The sequence below is a fragment of the Bufo bufo genome, chromosome 2, assembly GCF_905171765.1.
Source record: "Bufo bufo chromosome 2, aBufBuf1.1, whole genome shotgun sequence".
NCBI lineage: Eukaryota > Metazoa > Chordata > Amphibia > Anura > Bufonidae > Bufo > Bufo bufo.
In genome coordinates this window covers 78,797,408-78,818,790 of record NC_053390.1, presented here as the reverse complement: position 1 = coordinate 78,818,790, position 21,383 = coordinate 78,797,408, and the positions used below count along the sequence as shown (strand labels likewise).

Genomic DNA, 21,383 nt, shown 5'->3' with positions numbered 1-21,383 from the left:
CCCATCAGACAATATAGCGATATGCCCCCATTGTATGTGACGGACATATCCCTTTAATGGGGGTTATCCAGGATTGCAAAAATGCTTTTTTTCTAGAAAGAGTAGCATTTATGTTCATGGGCTGCGTTCAGGTCACTGGAGCTGAGCTGCCATACCAGACACAGCCTATGGACAGAGGAGGCGCTGTTTGTGGGGAAAAAGCAGACACAGATACTGGCAATGTAGAATGTGAGGTTGATGTACTCAAACCTTCCTGTCTAGAGTAATTTCGGGAGGTCCGGGAGATATCTGGATTGTATTTGTCCAAATTCTATGCAGTCACAATATTTCTTGCTGTCATTGGGTTTCTTCTTTTTGTTAGGTCCAAAAACGTACAGTCTAGCTTCATCAGTGGAGTCCTCTGTGAATAATGACAAGTCTATACTGAAGGTGAGAAAACACGTCATTGCATCCCTTTAACTTTCCCTTAACCCCATAGTGACCACCAATAAGCCTTTTTAATGCGGCAACTAACGGGCCTTAGGCTGAGCCAACGCTTTTTTAAGGCGGCCCTGTCTAATAGCTGTACGGATCCCCCATGCAGCGGAGAGAGCGGGGGCTCGGCTTTCATGAGATTCACACTCCTGCTCTAATAGCCTGGACTGCAGGAGTGACGATCCGGGCTGTTTAACCCATTACATGCTGCGGGAAATGGCGCCCACCGCATGTAAGTGGTGACAGAGGGAGTGTTTCAATTAAAAATAATTGTAAAAATAAAATGTCCCCCGCATGTTTGGTATTTCCGCATCCGTAACGACCCGCACTACACAAATATCACGTGAATTATCCTTTACAGTGAACGCCATAAAGAAAAATGGCAGAATTGCTAATTTATTCTTAGTTGCCACCGAAAAAAAACGTAATAACAAGCGATCAAAAAGAGTAATTATCCTCAAAAGGATACCAATGAAAAGTACAAGTTGTCCCTCAAAAATCAAGCCCTCACACAACTCCATAGAAAGAAAAATAAAAAGTTATGGGTCATGGGAAGTGACGATGCAAAAAGATTTTCTTTCTGTTAAAAAAAAAAAGGTTTTTTTTTGCACAAAAGTAGTAAAACATTAAAAAAAAATATGTATTTGTTATCGCTGACCCAGAGAATAAAGATTTCTCGCCCAATTTCCTTGGGGGACACAGAAGACCTTGGGTATAGCTCATCTCCATAGGAGGCGTGACACTAAGTGAAGACTGTTAAGCCCCTCCTCCACAGCTATACCCTCAGCCTGGAGAGAGAGACTGCCAGTTTTTTGCTTAGTGTCCAAGGAGGCAAGACACTCTCTGCACTGCAGAGCTGTTTTCTCCTTGTTTAAATTTAGATTTTTACTTTTTTCTTTTCTTTTTGTTCCAGATCATCAGGGACAACAGAGACGCACTAGACCTCTCTGTTCTCCCGGGGTTGAGCTGCGCCAGTGCCGGTCACCCGCACTGCTGCCTCCCCCACAGAAGGCAAGGTGGATCAGGGCAGCCCAGCTCCCCTACATCCCGCCAGCGCAAGGGTCGCCCGCACGCCAATTCCCTCTTCCAGTGTCCTGCCACTACGGTGCCAGTAGCTGAAGGGGCGACCCTGCTGGAATGGACCGAGGGTGAAGACGGCTATGGTGAGAGAGTGGCTTCTCCAGCCCTATGTCCCCCATCCCCCCCCACCCTGGTCTCCTGCGTGCCTGACCCCCATACTGGGCCTCTGGACCCTTCCCCTGCTGGATCTATGCTGGCCCCTGGGGTGCCGCAGAGCAGTAATCTGCTCCCTGCCTCCCCCCCCTTTTTCCTGGCCTCCATAGGACATGCAGGTCTCCCCACCACTAGTTGCAGAATGCTGCTGCCGCGTTTGCCTGCCTTCTCCCCTATCAGCACAGGCACCTGGTCTCAGGGTCCCCCCCATCTCCTTACCGGAGTGCTGCTCAGGGCCTGGGGCTCGTTCCTGACGGCAGCGGAGTAAGGCCTCGCCTCCGGCCGTTATTGATATTCCGGTGCGGCCGGGCGCCGCAAAAATTTTGGCCCAGGCTTCGCGACCTGCTAGGCCGCCATTCCGGGCCCCTGACTCCTCCGGTCGGCGGGGTGGGCTCCCGCGGCCGGCATTGGGCTTGACCTCCTATGCTTCAATAGGCTCCGGCCGACCGTCGGTGCCGGTCGGCAGGGCTCCGCAAATTTTGGCCCAGGCTTCACGGCCTGCTGGGCCGCAATTCCGACCGGCCCGCGGGGTGGGCACCCGCGGCCGGTTTGATGCGTCACTCCGCCTCAGGTGCCGGCAGTACATAATACTGTGCGGGCCGCAAAAATTTAGACCCCGGCTTCACGGCCTACTAGGCCGCAAAATTCCAGCCTCTGTTGGAGGGGGCGGGAACTTCTACAGGCGCGAATTCTTCCCGCCTGGGGGTTCCTCCGCCCCCAGGGGATCGCAGCGCCGCCCTCCAGGCCGGGTCCCTGTTAACCCTTTGGGAACAGGCCGGCTCCCAATAGGCCTGTATGGTTGGCCCCCCCTTTTTCCTGTCTCTCGCCGGCTCTGTTGGAGAGAACCTGTGCCCCTATATGGTGGCTCCCCTTTAGCCTCAGAGAGGCTGTGTTTATATATAAATAAATAGATTACAGATTTCTTGTGGGCTGCGCAGGACGCTGCAGCCTCATCTCAGTAGTGCTGCATGTCTGCATGCCCTCTTTCCACAGGCGGCATGGTGTTGCGCTCCCAGCCTGCATCGCTGCTAGGGCATTTCCCCTTTTAGGCGGTTTCTTGCCCTCTTCCAGGATACGGCGCTGGCCAAGTGCATGCGGCCCTTCCGTAGGCAGCATTCATCATCTCTCCAGTTATGGTGCCTGCCATGTGCATCCCCCCCCCTCCTAGGCGGGATACTGCACTCCCCCTGGCTGCCGGCTGGCCATGTGCATGACCCCCTTCTTAGGCGGAATACTGCACCTTCACCGGATACGGTGCTGGCCATGTACACGACCCCCTTCCATAGGCGGAACGCTGCACTCTCACTGGATTCGCTGCCGGCCATGTGCGTGACCCCCTTCCATGGGCGGAACGCAGCACTCTCACTGGATTCGCTGTCGGCCATATGCGTGACCCCCTTCTCTAGGCGGAACGCTACACTCTCACTGTATTCACTGCCGGCCATGTGCGTGACCCCCTTCCATGGGCGGAACGCAGCACTCTCACTGGATTCGCTGTCGGCCATGTGCGTGACCCCCTTCTCTAGGCGGAACGCTACACTCTCACTGGATTCACTGCCGGCCATGTGCGTGACCCCCTTCCATGGGCGGAACGCAGCACTCTCACTGGATTCGCTGTCGGCCATGTGCGTGACCCCCTTCTCTAGGCGGAACGCTACACTCACTGGATCTGTTACCGATCATGTACATGACCCCCTTTTTTAGGCGGAATACTGCACTCTCACCGGATACGGTACTGGCCATGTGCACGACCCCCTTCCATAGGCGGAATGCTGCACTCTCACTGATGTACTATGATGTACTTATGTACTATGTTATGTACTATGTTACTATGCTGCACTCACTGGTTTCGCTGCCGGCTATAGGCATGACCCCCTTCCATAGGCGGTATGCTGCACTCTCATTGGATTCGCTGCCGGCCTTGGGTATGCCTCCTTCCCTCAGGCGGCATACATACACTCCCTCTGTCTGTGGTTGTTTTCCCGCAGGTACGTTGCTGGCCATGTGCATGAACCCCATACATGGCGGGGTGCTTGCACTCTCGCTGGACCTGTTGTCGGCCATATGCATGACCCCTATTCCATGGGCGGTGTACGCACTCTCGCTGGATTCGCTGCCAGCCAGGGGCATGCCTCCTTTCCTCAGGCGACATACACACATTCTCACTGACTGTGTTTGTCTCTCGCCAGTACGTTGCTGGCCATGTGTATCGCTCCGATACATGGCGGGGTGTTCGCACTCTCCCTGGATGAGATGCTGGCCATGTGCATTACCCCCCCCCCCTTTTCTGGGCGGCATGCTACACTTTCACCGGATACGTTGCTGGCCATGAGCATGGCCCTCTAACATGGGTGGAACGCTTGCACTCCCATTGGATACGGTGCTGGCCTTGTGCGTGACCACCCCTCATTCCATGGGCAGAATTTGACACGCTCATGAGATTCATGGCTGTCCTTGTATGTACTGTACTGGACTTGTACATGTCCCCCTTCATTGGCAGAGTAGTTGCACTCTCGAAAAGTTCAGTGTTGGGTGTATTATTGCACACTCACTTAATGCTAGGATAACCCTGTGCATGTCCCCCTTTCACTAGGTGGACCTCCTGCGTTCCTGCTGGATTATAGGGTATGTCCTGCTTCTCTGAAGTAGGTACGGCCTTAGGCATCACTCCCTTTTGGGACGGGCCTTTGCACTCTTGCCGACTGCAGTTTGCCAGGTACATTTTCCCCCTTTCGGGGCGGACTGCTTGCGTTCTGTCGCATGCCATACTAGGCTTGTGCATAACTCCCTTTCAGGTTGCACTTTGCAATTCCGTACATGCTGTGGCAGGCCCTTTTCGCTGAGTAACCTTTTTGCAGTGAGCGGACATTCTTGTGCGTTGTTTGGGCCGTGTATGCCTTCTCCTCCTGTAGGTGGGTTGGCCTTCTCACTGCTTACGGGGCTGCTCGCACGTATGCCTCACCTCCTTCCTGCGACATACTTTTTCTTGGGATACGATGCTTGCCGCAAGCCTTGCACTCGTCTCTAAGGAGTTCATTCTGTCCACCTGACCCGGACGGGCTCTACTTGCTCTCTGCTGCACCGAGCTGGGTGGTACTCTTTCATTTAGTTGGCCCTTCATCCCAGGGAGTGTTCGTGGTTCCTAGATGCGTGCCCATTCGTCCTTCCGCGGCATTGCTTCCCTGCGCTAGTGGTCACATGGTCGAGAGTGCTGTTGTCTGCAGCGCCCCTCAAATTCTTTGTTGGCTCTGGCAGGACTGCGGTTCCCTTGCCTACTGCAATTTCCTCCTCTTCGGATGCAGTGTGGTATGAGTCCTTCCTCTTTGCGCCTCTACGCTTCAGTCTGATCTGCTACCAGGTTCGGCCGCTCTTCTCGGGAAGGTCACCCAACTTCTCTTGGGTGCTCGATTACCCAGGTCCGGAGGACCTCCACCTTGGGTTCTTCAGGGTATTCGCCTTCGGCGAGACGGTGAACCGGACGTCTCACAGTGTAGCGGGGTTCTGCTATTGAGCTGTCCTATGGCTTCCCTGTTGCCCACTCCTCCTTTCGGTTGGAGGGTGTTATGCCGGCCTCTGTCTCGACTACCTTATCTCGCCGGCTCTGCTTGGCTCCCGCTCGGTACAGATCTCTCCAATGTGGCTTCTGCCCCGCCAGGTTTCAGAGGCTGTTCCTTCACTGTCCTCCCCTCTGGGGAGAGCATGGTTGTTCATGTGGATGGTTCCGGTGTTCCTTTTGGCCTCGTACTGTCCCCCTTGTTCACATTGACCGTATTAGCTGTGTGCCTATTTGCCGAGTCTACCGCGTTCTGTCCTCCCGCTGGGTACAGATTGCGTTTTTTCCATTTTAGACAAGGGTCCTGCTGTAGACTTACCTTCTCGGTAACTTGGGGGGACTACCTTTCGGTCCAGATTGTCCTTTGATCTCCCACACCGGGACTGTAGACCGTGGCTACATCAGCATGGACTTTAGCCTGTCTTGTCCTGGCATCTGGCGGATGCTGGGCGGACCCTTTGGTTCCTTTCAGTCTGTCCTTCTGCTCCCCCACTCGGGTGGATACGGGACAACGTTGCTCGGGCGTTGACAGGACCAGTTTTGTCGACCCTTCTGCCCGTATTACTGGTCTGCGCCCGATCACATTGGGTTTTCGCCCGCTTGCCAGGCGACTCCAGCGGGCTCGCTACTGTTCGCTCCTGGCTGTGTTTCGTCCAGGATCTGTCGTAGGACTTAGGGTTTTTTGTCTGGGGTTCTGTGGGAAGCTGTGCATTCCCCACTCTGACTTTCTCTCCCCATGGTTCTGTCTTTTTCCAGTCCGGCCTGGACCTGGGACTGGGACTCCTTTACTTGAGGTGTCAAGTGTCGGCGCTGTTCTTTCTCTTCCAGCGTTCCCCGGCCCTCTGGGCCTGTCAAGACCTTCTTCCTCAGAGTGGCTCTTTGGTTCCTCTGTACAGTCCTCCGGTACCGCCCTGGGAACTACAGGCTGAGCTCTCGGCGCTCCAATCTTTTCCTTGGAGCTGTTACAGAAGTTCTCTCTACCCCTTTTGTCTTGTACGGTTGTGTTTCCGTAGCAGTTGTTGTCTCTGACGGGTGCCTGAGTGGCGGCCCTTCTTGTTTTGAGCCTTCTGCCGTTTCCCAGGACAGGGCTGTTCTACATCCCGTTTCTTCCTTCCTTCCTTTTGAAGGTGTTGTTTGCCTTTCGCTTCAACGCTTCACCGTTTTGGACGTTGTTTGGGCCTTGCCGTTTTTACTTGAAGATCTCCGACTCTTGTAGACGTTCGGCAATTGCTTTATCAGATTGGCTATTGCTGAGGTTACCGACAGGATTCTGTCTTTGGTGTCACCGTTCATTTCACCAGAGCGGTCGGTGCTTCCTGGGCCGGAAGCATTGGGCTTCGGCCATGCATTTGGGCAAGGCGGCCACAGGTCTTCCTTGCACGCCTTACCGAGTTCTACAGGGTGCATACTCTGGCTTCGGCGGATGCTGCCTTGGCCCGCCTGGGTCTGCAGGCGGCGGTTCCTTGATGCCTTCGGGTGCTTCGCCTTGGTGCTGTGGTCCCTCCCCTTTTGGACTGCTTTTGAACGTCCCAAGGTCTTCTGTGTCCCCCAAGGAAATTGGGCGAGAAAACGAGATTTTTGTATAACTTACCAGTAAAATCTCTTTCTCGCTCTTTCCTTGGGGGACACAGCACCCACCCATTCATTGTTTTTCTCTACACGGTTTCCGAGTTTGTGTTACCCGTTGGGTAGTTGGCTTGTTGGTTCCTTGTTGGACTTTGCCTTTTCTCACTGCTTGGACACGCAACTGGCAGTCTCTCTCTCCAGGCTGAGGGTATAGCTGTGGAGGAGGGGCTTAACAGTCTTCACTTAGTGTCACGCCTCCTATGGAGATGAGCTATACCCAAGGTCTTCTGTGTCCCCCAAGGAAAGAGCGAGAAAGAGATTTTACTGGTAAGTTATACAAAAGACTCGTTATTATGTTATTTATACAGAAAAACGAAGGCCGTAAAATTTATAACGTAAAAACTCAGTGCCAGTATTGCTGTTTTTCCCATCTCCCTCCCAGATAGAGTTAATAAAAGTTAATCAGAAAGTCATGTACCTCACCATAAAATCTCACCATAAAAAAACTACAACTTGTCCTGTAAAAAACAAGCCCTCATACAGCTACAGTATATAGACGGGAAACTAAAAAAGTTATAGCTCTTGGATGGCGACAATGAAAAAAGGAAGAAAAACGCTTGGTCAGTAAGGCTCAGAACAGGCAGGTCACTAAATTTAAAGGGGTTGTCCAAGGTTCGAAAAACATGGCTGCTTTCTTCCAAAAACAGCCTCACCCCTGTCCATGGGTTGCATTTGGTATTGCAGCTCAGCTCTATTGAATTCAATGAGGCAGAGCTGCAATACCATACACAACCTGTGGACAAGTGTGGTGCTGTTTTTAGAATAAAGCAGCCATTTTTTTCTAATCCTGGACAACCCCTTATTGATGTATATGCAAATCCCTGACATATAAATTAGGAAACTCTGCAACTTAAGACCCATGTATCTCCATGATAAGTAAGTAACCGGTTATCTTCATTGCATTGGTCTAACCTGGTCTTCCTCCGGCAGGTGGTGATTGAAGGCAAGCTGGAGAAAAAGATCATTGCGCTGATCAACGACCATAAAAAACTGAACTGTGATGCAGGAACGGTGTCCGGAAGGCTGACTTCTAAGAAGTTAATGGTCTGCAGCTCCATTTAAGGGTCCATTCACACGTCCGCAAAATGGTTCCGCATCCCTTCCGCAATTTTGCGGAACAGGTGCGGACCCATTCATTTTTAATGGGGCCGGAATGTGCTGTCCGCATCCGCATTTGTGGATCCGTACTTCCGTTCCGCAAAAAAATAGAACATGTCCTATTCTTGTCTGCAATTGCGGACAAGAAAAGGCATTTTCTATGAGAGTGCCGGCGATGTGCGATCGCTGTCCCAGGAAAATAAAAATAGGTCATCCAGATGGTATTAAGTTGTCTTAAAGGGGTTCTCCAGAGAGATTTCTGATAAATACTATGTGATTGGCTTTATCCTGTTTTGGGCAGTATCACTGACATGCTGTTCAGGAAACAAGCCTCTTCTTTTCCGGTCCTGGTTACATACAGGTGGTATCTTTGACGTCAGTTACATTGAGAGCGGAATCATAGAGCAGGGAAGCAGCGCTTCTCCGCGCCTCTGCATTTACCTGTCTGTATTGCGCATGCGTCCCGCTGCCGGTTGTGATGGCGGGGGGGGGGGGGGGGGAGAGACTTTCAGAAGAGGCATTGATTTATTATGCAGAGCTAGCACTGGAGGAGCTGCCAGAGCAAATCATGATGGGGTTGGTGGGGAAAGAGTGCCGGAAGCAGCAGATCCCGAAGTTAGGAATGTGGACAACTGGGACCGCAGCGTTGGTATCCGTAACAGTGGGAGGACTGTGATTTTGAACCCAGAAGTTATTTGCTGCAGATGGGATTATGGGGGGCAATGGAACAATTATAAAAAATGTCAAAAACATCTTTAAAAGTTGCCGGACAATGTGTATATATTTAAATGGGTTTTATGGGAATAAAATACTGATCACCTATCCCCATCTTCGGCTCATTGATTGGTCATATTGCCTACATGCAGCTCAGTCTCATTCAAGTGAATGGGCACAGGCTGCAATACCAAGCACAGCCACTATACGATGTATGGCGCTGTGCTTGGTAAGATTGCTGCAGCCTCCACACAGCTGATCGGCAGGGGCGCCATGAGTCAGGCCCCCACTTATCAGAAATTGTTGACCTGTCCTGACGATAGGTCATTAATATTGTATTCCCCAAAAATTGCAATGGTCTTTTAGGGGGGAAAAAAACTCCAAATGAAGCGTGGTGTTGTATCTTCTCCTAGGATCTGTATATGGCTCTACAGGAGTTTAATTTCAAGGCAGAGCACATTGAAGAGGCCATGTCAAACGCTGTGCTGTACGGTGGAGATCTCCATTCGGCATTGGACTGGCTTTGCTTGAACCTACAGGATGGTATGAATAATACTTTATAGTAAAAGTTTGCCATATTTTAGTCTCTTAGCCATTAGCCTTCGTTCACACTGGATCCATATACACCAATCAACCATAACAATAAAACCATATGCTCGATATTGTGTACGATGCAGCCTCATTTTCCGTTGTTCCATTCAAAGATATAACATGTCCTATTATTGACCGCAAATCAGGTTCCGTGGCTCTATTTAAGTCAATGGGGCTGTAAAAAAACCGCAATGGATACGGAATACATCCGTATGTCTTCTGTATCCGTTCCGTTTTTGCAGAACCATCTATTGAAAATGTTATGCCCAGCCCAATTTTTCGATGTAATTACTGTATATGCTATGCTTCTGTTTCCGTTTGCGATCCGCAAAAAACAGAAACCAAGCGGAACAGAAACGGAAACACTACTGAAACAAAAAACTGAAAAACTGATCTGTTTAAAACGGACCGCAAAACACTGAAAAAGCCATACGGTCGAGTGCAAGAGGCCTTACTGTTCAGACGGGCAAGCCATCACTCCCAAGTGCTTCAGCGGGTCACCGGTTGTCCTTCCTTATCATGAGAACACCCCGCAAGACCTTTCCGTGTCGCATATTCTCTGACCCGGTCGTCATTACATTTTGGCCTGTCAAAGTCGCTGAGATCCCTACGCTTGCCCGTTATTCCTGCTTCCAACACATGAACTTCAAGAACTGACTGCTAACTTGCTGCCTAATATCTCACCCTTTGACAGGTGCCATTGACTTCAATGTTATGGCTGATCGGTGTATTTCATTCCCATAGCATGTGTGACCTGACATAGGCAGAATATATGAAGCCCGTGGTATATGGTAACGCAGCTTTCTTTCCACAGATCAGTTGCCAGATGGCTTCAGTCAGCAGTTTGTGGAGGAAGAGAAGAAAACTAGAGAAAAGTTTCGACCCACATCACAGCAGCCGGTGCGTGACAGTGTTACCAGCTGCGGTAGATCAGCTGAAGCACCTGTGAAGGTAAGTCAGAACCTAATGGCATGTTCACACATGACAGATTCATTGCAGAATTTTCTGCCGCTGAACAATGCATTCCACACATTACAGCATGTGCTTGGATTTCAGTTGAATTGGACAGTTGCAGAAATGTCTGTAATATATCTACTACATGTGCATTCATGCTTGCAGTGGTGGTACTCTTTAAAGGGTTTGTCCAGGATTGATCTGCCAGACCTTTGATAGGAAGGCTAATGACCTGCTCCCTGTCGTTGAGATCCAGCTATGTGGGTCCTGGGCTGTCTTCACTGCCCTCCGGTCCCTTCATGTAAGCTTCTGGCACAGACGGGGTCACATGCGCTGCTGCAGCCAATGACTGGCCTCAGCTGTGAATTTAATAATGATTAATGCAAATGTTCTTGATACAGTTTTTATGAAAGTTGCTTCTGACTTACGGCACAACTTTTTCTTTTTTTTGTCATGGCAGACCAGTAATGATAAGAAGGAGGAACTGAGCATGAAAGAGTGGATCCTGCGCTATGCTGAGCAGGGAAGTGACGAGGAGGAAGAGCTGGATCCTAATAAAGACCCTGAGAATGAGAATGAGAAATTTGACCCTGTAAGTCAAAGACATCACGGTGGTAGGAACCTGTAGATACAGTTATGGGGTTCATCCATGTGTCCGCCATGTCATATTGTTGGTAGTCCCTAAAGGGGTTATCCGACCCCTGAAATGCTCCCCCATATGCCTGGGCCCGTCACTCACAATGTACTTACCTCCTTTCCCATCACCCGCTTCGTTCCTGGTCCCCGCGCGGCCACCGCTGCTTCTCCCCGTGCGCAGATGAAAACATCCAGTGTCGGGAGGGGGGCAGCCAATAGCAGGCGGTGACGGGTATGAGCCTCCCTAGCGACACCAGCGAGATGAGAACCTAGGCTCTAGAGGCCCCAGCTTGTCTGTGTATACATGGTGCATTGCTTTAAATGAGGACTTGCTGACCACAACTTCGTGTGATTATATTCTTGCTGCCACCGCGTCATTGGGACCTCTGATGTAAAAAGGCATTGTTCCAACTGGACAGCTATACCCCTGACCCCTCTGGCTGGTTCCTTAATGATCCAGCAGAGCGCACATACATCGCTTTGCCCTATCAGTGAGAATTGTGCATCTGCACTCACCTCTCTCTCCCTGCCGATACCGATCTGTATGATCAGCAGCAGCAGTAAAGCACATGGGGAGGAAGGTCCTACACTGTACTGAAAGGAAAGGCAAACTCCAAGTACAGCTTAAAGGGGTTCTCCGGGAATAAAAAAAATTAAAAATAAAAAGTACTTAAAGGGAGTCTGTCACCACTATATGACCATATACAGCACTTGGCGCTGTAGCACACCTATACATGATTCTAATGGTACCTTTGTTATATTCTTTAGACATCCAGAAGCAGGAAAAACGGCGTTTATTTCATATGCAAATGAGCACTCGCAAGGTGAAGCAGTGCGCAGGCGCGGGATCTCGGCCAGACCTAGCGATGATACAAGGGAATAGGAGGGTGGGCAAAGGAAGAGGCTGGGGGAGGAGTAACGGTTAAAAGGGCAGGGCAGCCTGGGCTCCTACACACTGAACGCCGCCCCTGGGCACTTGCGAGTGCTCATTTGCATATGAAATAAACGTCGTTTCTCGCCCAGTTTCCTTGGGGGACACAGAAGACCTTGGGTATAGCTCATCTCCCTAGGAGGCGTGACACTAAGTGAAGACTGTTAAGCCCCTCCTCCACAGCTATACCCTCAGCCTGGAGAGAGAGACTGCCAGTTTTTGCTTAGTGTCCAAGGAGGCAAGACACTCCCTGCTCTGCAGGGCTGCTTTCTCCTTGTTTAAATTTTAGATTTTTACTTTTTTCTTTTCTTTTTGTTCCAGATCATCAGGGACAACAGAGACGCACTAGACCTCTCTGTTTCTCCCGGGGTTGAGCTGCGCCAGTGCCGGTCACCCGCACGGCTGCCTCCCCCACAGAAGGCAAGGTGGATCAGGGCAGCCCAGCTCCCCTACATCCCGCCAGCGCAAGGGTCGCCCGCACGCCAAGTCCCCCTTCCAGCGTCCTGCCACTACGGTGCCAGTAGCTGAAGGGGCGACCCTGCTGGAACGGACCGAGGGTGAAGACGTCTATGGTGAGAGATTGGCTGCTCCAGCCCAACGTCCCCGTCCCCCCCGGTCTCCTGCGTGCCTGACCCTATACTGGGCCTATGGACCCTTCTGTCCCTGCTAGACCTAGGCTGGCCCCTGGGCTGCCGCAGGGCGACATTCTGCTCCCTCTCTCCTGGCCTCCATAGGTCATTGGCACCCTTCTCCCTACAAGAAGAATGCCTGGGGAGCTGCAGTGGTCCGCAACTAGCTGCCCCTGACGGAGGGGTTATGCAGGCATCCCACCCTCACAGGCACCCGGTCTCAGGGTCCCCCTCCCTCTTACCGGCTACTGCTTCAGGGCCAGAGCCTTGCTGCTCCTGACCCTCCTCTGCCCTCACGGGCACCGGCCCAAGGGCAAGGTGGTTGTGGCTGTTGGCCACATGGTGCGCTGTTATAAGCCAGGGCCCGCTCCATGGGTAAAATGGCTGCCGAGCGCAGGGTCCTCGCTTCTGGGCAGCGGGGTGGGCACCCGCGGCCTGCAATATGAGCGCTATGCTTCAACAGCCCCAGGCCGACCGTCGGAACATTCCGGTCGGCCGGGCACCGCAGGCTTTACGGCCGCGATCCCGGCGCTCTATCCGGGTCCCCGGCTCTTCCGGCCCGCGGGGTGGGCACCCGCGGCCGGCATGTGCATGCGCCGCTTCGTTCCCCGGCCGGTACTTGAATACTGTGCGGCCCCGGTCAGCCGGGCGCCGCTAATAATTTAGGCCCCGGCTTCACGGCCTACAATTACTAGGCCGCAAAATTCCGGCCTCTGTTGGAGGGGGCTGGAACTTATCCAGGCGGGAATTCTTCCCGCCGGGAGGTTCCCCCGCCCCCAGGGGATCGCAGCGCCGCCCTCCAGGCCGGATCCCTGTTAACCCTTTGGGTACAGGCCGGCTTCAGATGGCCTGTATGGGTGCCCCCAGGGGATCGCAGCGCCGCGGTACAGGCCGGCTTCAGATGGGGCTGTATGGCTGCCCCCAGGAGATCGCAGCGCCGCCCTCCTGGCCGGATCCCTGTTTAACCCTTTGGGTACAGGCCGGCTTCAGATGGGCCTGTATGGAACCCCCCAGTGCTCCTGTAGGTGGCTCCCCTTTCTGTTATATATATATATATATATATATATATATATATATATATAGAAAAAAAAAATAAAAAAAAATTTATATATATAACTTGTGGGCTGCGCAGGACGCTGCAGCCTCATGTCAGTACATGCCCCCCTTCCCTAGGCGGCATGTCGCACTCCCTGGCTGCGGCGCTGCCAGGGTCATTTTACCCTCCTAGCCCTCTCTCACGATACGGCGCTGGTCAAGTGCATGCGGCCCTTTCTGTAGGCAGCATTCGTCACCCTCTTCAGTTATGGTACTGCCATGTGCGGGACCCCCCTTCTGGGCGGGATACTGTACTCTCCCTGGCTACGGTTTGGCCATGTGCATGATCCCCCTTTCATTGGCGGACTACTGCAGTTTCACCGGATACGGTGCTGGCCATGTGCACGACCTCCTTCCATAGGCGGAACGCTACACTCTCACTAGATTCGTTGCGATCTGTGCATGACCCCTTTTTTTTTTTTTTTTTTTCTTAGGCGGAATACTGCACTCTCACCAGATACGGTGCTGGCCATGTGCACGATCCCTTTCCATTGGTGGAACGCTGCACTCTCACTGGATTCGTTGCCGATCATGTGCGTGACCCCCTTCCATAGGCGGAATGCTGCACTCTCTGATTTCGCTGACGCCCATAGGCATGACTCCCTTCCGTGGACGGCATTTGGCACTCTCACTGGATTCACTGCCAGCCATGTGCATGACCACTTTCCATAGGTGGTATGATGCACTCTCATTGGATTTTCCCTGTGGCGGCGTACGCACTCTCACTGGATTCGCTGCCGGCCATGGGCATGCCTCCTTCAGGTGACATGCACACATTCTCACCGACTGATCGCACTCTCCCTGGATGCGATGCTGACCGTGTGCATGACCCCCCCCCTCTTTTCTGGGCGGCATACTACACTCTCACCGGATACGTTGCTGGTCTTGAGCATGGCCCTCTAACATGGGTGGAACGCTTGCGCTCCCATTGGATACCGTGCTGGCCTTGTGCGTGACCACCCCTCATTCCATGGGAGGAATTTTGCACGCTCACGAGATCCAAGGCTGTCCTTGTATGTGCCGTATTGGACTTGCACATGTTCCCCTTCACTGGGAGTAGTTACACTCTCACGAAGTTTCGGTGTTGGGTGAGTTGTTGCACACTCACTTAATGCTAGGATAGCCCTGTGCATGTCCCCCTTTCACTAGGTGGACCTCCTGCATTCCTGCTGGATACTGTGTGGCTATGTGCATGGCGCCCTTCGGGGCGAAGTATGGTATGCCCTACTTCTCTGACGTAGGTACGGCCTTGGGCATTCCCCCCTTTTTTTTTTGGGGGCGGGCTTTTGCACCCTTGCCGACTGCAATTTGCCAGGTACATTTCCCCCCTTTCGGGGCGGTCAGTTTTGCGTTCCATCGCATACCATACTAGTCTTGTGCATAACTCCTTTTCAGTTTGCACTTTGCACTTCCGTAGATACTGTAGCACTCTGGCTGGCCTTCGCTGAGTGATATTTTGGCAGTGAGTGGACGTTTTTGTGCGTTGTTTGGGCCGTGTATACCTTCTCGTCCCGTAGATGGGTTGGCCTTCTCACTGCTTACGGGGCTACTCGTACGTATCCCTCCTTTCCTCCTGCGACATATTTTTTTCTCTTGGGAGCAAGCCTTGTTTGCAGCAAGCCTTGCACTATTCTCTAAAGAGATCATTCTGTCCACCTGTGTAAGCCTAAGGTGTTGTCCAACAAACAATAAATGAATGCCTTATATATAAGTAGACGGCCTCTACCTGCTCGCTACTGCTCAGAGCTGGGCGGTGCTCATTCATTTCGTTGGCCCTTCCGCCGGGGAGTGTTCGTGGTTCCTAGACACGTACCCATTCGTCTTCCCGCAGCATTGTTTCCCTGCGCTAGTGGTCACATGGTCGAGAGTGCTGTCTGCAGCGCCCTTCGCATTCTATGTTGGCTCTGGCGGGACTACGGTCCCCTCGCCTACTACTATTTCCTTCTACCAGGTTCGGGCCGCTCTTCTTGGGAAAGGTCACCCAACTTCTCTTGGGTGCTCGCTTACCCAGGTCCGGAGGACATCCACCTTGAGTTCTTCAGGATATTCGCCTTCTGCGAAGCGGTGAACCGGGCGTCTCAGTGTAGCGGGGTTCTGCTTTTGAGCTGTCCTATGGCTTCTCTATGCCCACTCCTCCTTTCTTTTGGAGGGTGTTATCCCGGCCTCTGTCTCGACTGCCTTTTCTCGCCGGTTCTGTTTGGCTCCCACTCGGTACGGATCTCTCCGATGTGGCTTCTGTTCCGGCCACGCTTCAGAGGATGTTCCTTCTCTGCCCTCCCCTCTGGGAAGAGCATGGTTGTTCAGGTGGATGGTTCTGGTGTCTTGTCCACACTGACTGTACTAGCTGTGTACCTATCTAACGGGTCTACCGCGTTCTGTCCTCCCGCTGGGTGCAGATTGCGTTTTTTCCATTCTAGGCAATGTTTCTGCTATGGATTTACCTTCTCGGTAACTTGGGAGGACTACCATTTAGTCCGTCTTCCTGTGGTGGCTACATCGGCTTGGGCTTTAGCCTGTCTTGTCCTGGCATCGGGCGGTTGCTGGGCGGACCCTTCGGTTCCTGTCCGTCTGCTCCCCCACTCCGGGTGGATACGGGACAACATTGTTCGGGGCCGACGGGACCCGTTCTACCGACCGTTCTGCCCGTGTTACTGATCATTGGGTTTTCGCCCGCTTGCCCAGGCGACTCTAGTGAGCTCGCTAGTGTTCGCTTCTAGCCGAGTTTTCGTCCAGGATCTGTGGTAGGACTTAGGACTTTACCTGGGGTTCTGTGGGAAGCTGGGCGTTCCCCCACTCTGCCTTTCTCTCTCCATGGTTCTGTCTTTCTCCAGCCCGGCCTGGACCTGGGGCTGGGACTCCGTTGCTTGAGGTATCAAGTGTCGTTCCTGTCCTTCCTCTTTCAGCGTTCCCCGACCCTCTGGGCCTGTCAGGAACTTCTTCCATGGAGCGGCTCTTGGGTTCCTTTGTACTGCCCTCCGTTACCGTCCTGGGAACCACATACTGGGCTCTTGGCGCTCCAATTTTTCCTTGGAGCCGTTACAGAAGTCCTCTCTACTCCTTCTGTCCTGTACGGTTGGGTTTCTGTAGCCATCGTGTCTCTGACTGGTGCCTGAGTGGCGGCCCTTCTTGTTCCGAGCCTTCTGTCTTCCCCCAGGACAGGGCTGTTCTCCATTCCGTCTCTTCCTTCCTTCTGAAGGTGGTGTTTGTCTTTCATTTCATTGAGGCAGTCGTCCTCCCCTTCCCACCCCAGGGAACGGACACTTCACCGATTTGGACGTTGTTTGGGCCTTGCAGTTTTTACTTGGAGATCTCCGACTCTTGTCGACGTTCGGTCTCTTGTGTTTCCAGGAGGTCCGCGCAAAGGGTTGACGGCCTCCAGGGTGGCTTTCCTCCGCTTTCTCAGAGTGGCTCTTGTTGTGGTTGCCGCACCAAGGGCAGGGTTCTGCTTTTGGTGTCACCATTCATTTGGCCAGAGTTGTCGGTTTTTTCCTGGGCCGGAGGCATTAGGCTTCGGCCATGCATTTGTGCAAGGCGGTCACTGGTCTTCCTTGCACACCTTACCGAGTTCTACAGGGTGCATACTCGGGCTTCGGCGTATGCTGTTTTGGGCCGCCTGGTCTGCAGGCGGCGGTTTTTTGATGCCTTCCGGTGCTTCGCCTTGGTGCTGTGGTCCCTCCCCCTTTGGACTGCTTTTGAACGTCCCAAGGTCTTCTGTGTCCCCCAAGGAAACTGGGCGAGAAAACGAGATTTTTGTATAACTTACCAGTAAAATCTCTTTCTCGCTCTTTCCTTGGGGGACACAGCACCCACCCATTCTTTGTTCTTCTCTGACTGTTTCCGAGTTTGTTTTACCCTTTGGGTAGTTGGCTTGTTGGTTCCAATTTTTGGACTTTGCCTTTTCTCACTACTTGGACACGCAACTGGCAGTCTCTCTCTCCAGGCTGAGGGTATAGCTGTGGAGGAGGGGCTTAACAGTCTTCACTTAGTGTCACGCCTCCTAGGGAGATGAGCTATACCCAAGGTCTTCTGTGTCCCCCAAGGAAAGAGCGAGAAAGAGATTTTACTGGTAAGTTATACAAAAATCTCGTTTTTTCCTGCTTTTGGATGTCTAAAGAATATAACAAAGGTACCATTAGAATCATGTATAGGTGTGCTACAGCACCATGTAAGTGCTGTATATGGTCATATAGTGATGACAGACTCCCTTTTAAATATTAATTATAAATATATTTCCAAATTCCTTTTATTAGTTATAATGACTCATTTGGTCTAGGGAGCAATCATTAGGAGAAAAAAAATGGCCGATGTCCTATTAGTATAAATAAAACCTGTCCTAATCACACAGCAGGACAAGTTACTTCACAACACTGAGAGAAAGAGCTGCCTCATCCTCTTTGCTCTGCTTGTCAGGGATTATGGTTCTGAATGATAAGATCTTCAGCTGAATCTGTGTAGGAATGGAGTTCATGAGACATGAAGTACAGGGAGGATGGACAGAACAGTCTGTGGTAATGGAGACTGCATGCAAGTGCTGCTGCTCATTATCCACTCCCCCACCTCCTCTCTGTACTTCATGTCTCCTCTCCATTCCTACAGATATTCAGCTGAAGGACTTATCTGTATTCAGGATCATAATCCCTGACGAGCAGAGAGGAGGATGAGGCAGCTCTTTAGCTCAGTGTTGTGAAGTAACTTGTCCTGCTGTGTGATTAGGACAGGTTTTGTGTGTACTAATAGGACGGCGGCCATTTTATTTTTCCTAATGATTGCTCCCTAGACAAATGAACCATTATAAATAATGAAAGGTATTTGGGAATATGTTTATAATAAAGTAATATTAAAATAGGACCTTTTGATGGGTCCAGACATTATGAAATAAGTAGGGGGTTGTGTAGGGCATAGTGCAGGCATGTAAGATCACTTACTAGCTTATCTGTCCGGCGCTCCGTTCCCCCGCTGTGCCCCCCTTTTACTTTTCCCACCTGGTATGGAAATGAATATCATCGGTACAGGGAGGAGGAGACTGCCCTGTTTCTCGATGGATGTCTCCTTCTCCCTGGCTGTAGCGCGGTCTAATCGCAGCAGAGAGCGTCACAGCCAGGGAGAGAAAAAAACTCACCTTCGTCTTGGCTGTGACGCTCTCTGCTGTGATTGGACCGCACTACAGCCAGGGAGAAGGAGACACCCATCGAGAAACAGGGCAGTCTCCTCCTCCCTGTACCGATGATATTCATTTCCATACCAGGTGGGAAAAGTAAAAGGGGGAACGGAGCGCGTGACAGATAAGCTAGTAAGTGATCTTACATGCCTGCACTATGCCCTACACAACCCCCTACTTATTTTATAATGTCTGGACTCATCAAAGGTCCTCTTTAAAGGGAACCTGTCATCAACTTTGTGCTGCCCATACTAACGGCAGCATAAAGTAGAGACAGATGAGTTGATTTCAGCGGTCTGTCATTTATAAGTTAAAAGTAAGTGGTTGCCGAGAACCAACATCACAATCATTGCAGACCGGGCCTGGAGAAGAGTCCCAGCCACCTGAGAAGAGTCCTGGTTATTCATGAATTCCTGCTCTCCCGCCCATCTCCATTGCCCTCAGTGAGTTCAGCATAAAGTTGATGACAGGCTGACTTTAAAGGGAACCTGTCACCGGGATTTTGTGTATAGAGCTGAGGACATGGGTTGCTAGATGGCCGCTAGCACATCCGCAATACCCAGTCCCCATAGCTCTGTGCGCTTTTATTGTGTAAAAAAAAACTCGATTTGATAGATATTCAAATTAACATAAAAGAGTCATATCTTACTTGTGTGACCAGAGAAGAGTCATATTTTCAAGCTCTGACTCATCTCAGGTTAATTTGCATATGTATCAAATCGTTTTTTTACACAATAAAAGCACACAGAGCTATGGGGACTGGGTATTGCGGATGTGCTAGCGGTGATCTAGAAACCCATGTCCTCAGCTCTATACGCAAAATCCAGGTGACAGGTTCCCTTTAAGTATTTTCATTTTCTTAATTTCTGGAGGACCCTTTTAAGGACATTTGATGATGTCATCAATGGGAGGAGCCTGAACAGAAGAACTATATGTGAGTTTTGTGTGTAGCAGGGCTGTATCTGTGTATGGCAGTGATGTGTGTGTATAGCATAGCTGTGTGTACCAGAACTGTGTGTGTGTGTTGCAGACAAATAATTCAAGATAATCTAGCAGAACAAGAAGCATGGCAGGACGTAACAAAGCAATGACAGGAGACACATTTATATGGATAGGTACATTTAATGAGGTGACCACATGCACCATTGCACAAAACACTGAGTAGCAAGATGATTATTGCAGTGAAGTGAGAAACAAATGTGAACTTTGCAAATTTTAAAAAAAGAGAGTTTCCATTTATTTTTATTTTTTTCAATTTTAATGGTTTGTTTTATTTTAGAAAAAAACATGGCTGCTTTTTTTCCAGAGACAGGGCCACTCTTGTGCATGGACTGTGGCTGGTTCAGCAGCTGAACCCTGTTTACTTGAAAACAGTCATTTTTTCCCCCCCATTCTCAAGAACCCCTTTAAGAAGGCAAGCATTGCCATGTGATTGCATTTTTGGACAAGCCTTCTTCTGAGCCTTGGCATTTAAACAAAAACAACAAAAATGGCAAGATTAGTTTTACGAGTCTGCAGAACAAGCAGGAGGGATATCTAATATTCTGACGTTTTCTATAGAATGAACGTTACCTTGAACTGACAGCGAATTTGTTGGATGCCAAAGCTCATGCAGCTAGCACCAAGCAAGCAAAAGACAAGGCGGGTCAGAGGGAGGCACAGAGCACCATCCGGGAATGTCAGCAAGGTAAGACTTCACCTTGGAAGCAAAGCTTTGTCTTAGGCCTCATGCACACGCCCGTGGTGTGTTTTGCGGTCTGCAAATTGCAGATCTGCAAAACACGGATGGCGTCCGTGCGCGTTCCGCAATTTGCAGAACGGCACGGACAGCGTTTAATATAAATGCCTATTCTTGTCTGCAAAGAGACAAGAATAGGACATGTTGTTTTTTTTTTTTGCGGGGCCGCGGAACGGAGCAACGGATGCGGACAGCACACAGAGTGCTGTCCGCATCTTTTGCGGCCCCATTGAATTGAATGGGTCCGCATCCGAGCCGCCAAAACGGCGGCTCCGATGCGGACCAAAACAACGGCCGTGTGCATTAAGCCTAAGACTGACATTTGAGATTTCCACAAAGGATTTCTTTTTTGTCTATTTCTTACAGGTTCTTGGGGAGCCACTTAGCACCCACATTTCTAATTCTTTACTTTTCTACAGAAATGAAGATATTGGAGCAGCATCCATTGTTTAATCCGGCAGTGAGGCTTCCTGAGGAGAAAAATGAAAGTAAAAAGTCTCCAGCAGCAGCCGCCGCAGGAGCTCCGGACGACAGGACTTTAGACTTCAATCTGTTTGACAGTGCTAGTGAAGTCAAGGAGGAGAAAGGTACCAAGGCGCTGACATTTCACACTTGTCCTATATAAGGTCTGTCTCCTATCATGTAGAGAAACTATTTTGCTCAATGAAGATTTTTTGTAGTAACTTGTGTAGCAGATTCTGCTTCTAAATAGCTGCGCAGACCGACCGCAGTCCAGACGCCCCATATCTGTGCACTAGGAGACCTTGGGTCCTGCTCTGTGTCCTATAGCACAGGATCCTAGAACAATTATATGTGATCCCTTCTCCATATAATTGGAGGTACCCTTTAAGGGTACTTTCACACTAGCGTTTTTCTTTTCCAGCCCTGAGTTCCGTCCTAGGGGCTCAATACTGGAAAAGAACTGATCAGTTTTATCCTAATGCATTCTGAAT

General features: G+C 51.0%; 1 protein-coding gene across 1 annotated transcript in view; it reads left to right on the top strand.

Moving 5' to 3' along the window:
• Positions 1 to 21,383, top strand: part of DHX29 (DExH-box helicase 29) — a 68,243-nt gene that overhangs the window by 5,287 nt on the left and 41,573 nt on the right. Inside the window, exons 3-9 of the mRNA XM_040421254.1 lie at positions 362 to 429; positions 7,817 to 7,930; positions 9,112 to 9,241; positions 10,104 to 10,240; positions 10,704 to 10,835; positions 20,253 to 20,379; positions 20,850 to 21,017. Coding sequence (XP_040277188.1) covers positions 362 to 429; positions 7,817 to 7,930; positions 9,112 to 9,241; positions 10,104 to 10,240; positions 10,704 to 10,835; positions 20,253 to 20,379; positions 20,850 to 21,017 — 876 coding nt within the window. The remainder of the gene's footprint in view (positions 1 to 361; positions 430 to 7,816; positions 7,931 to 9,111; positions 9,242 to 10,103; positions 10,241 to 10,703; positions 10,836 to 20,252; positions 20,380 to 20,849; positions 21,018 to 21,383) is intronic.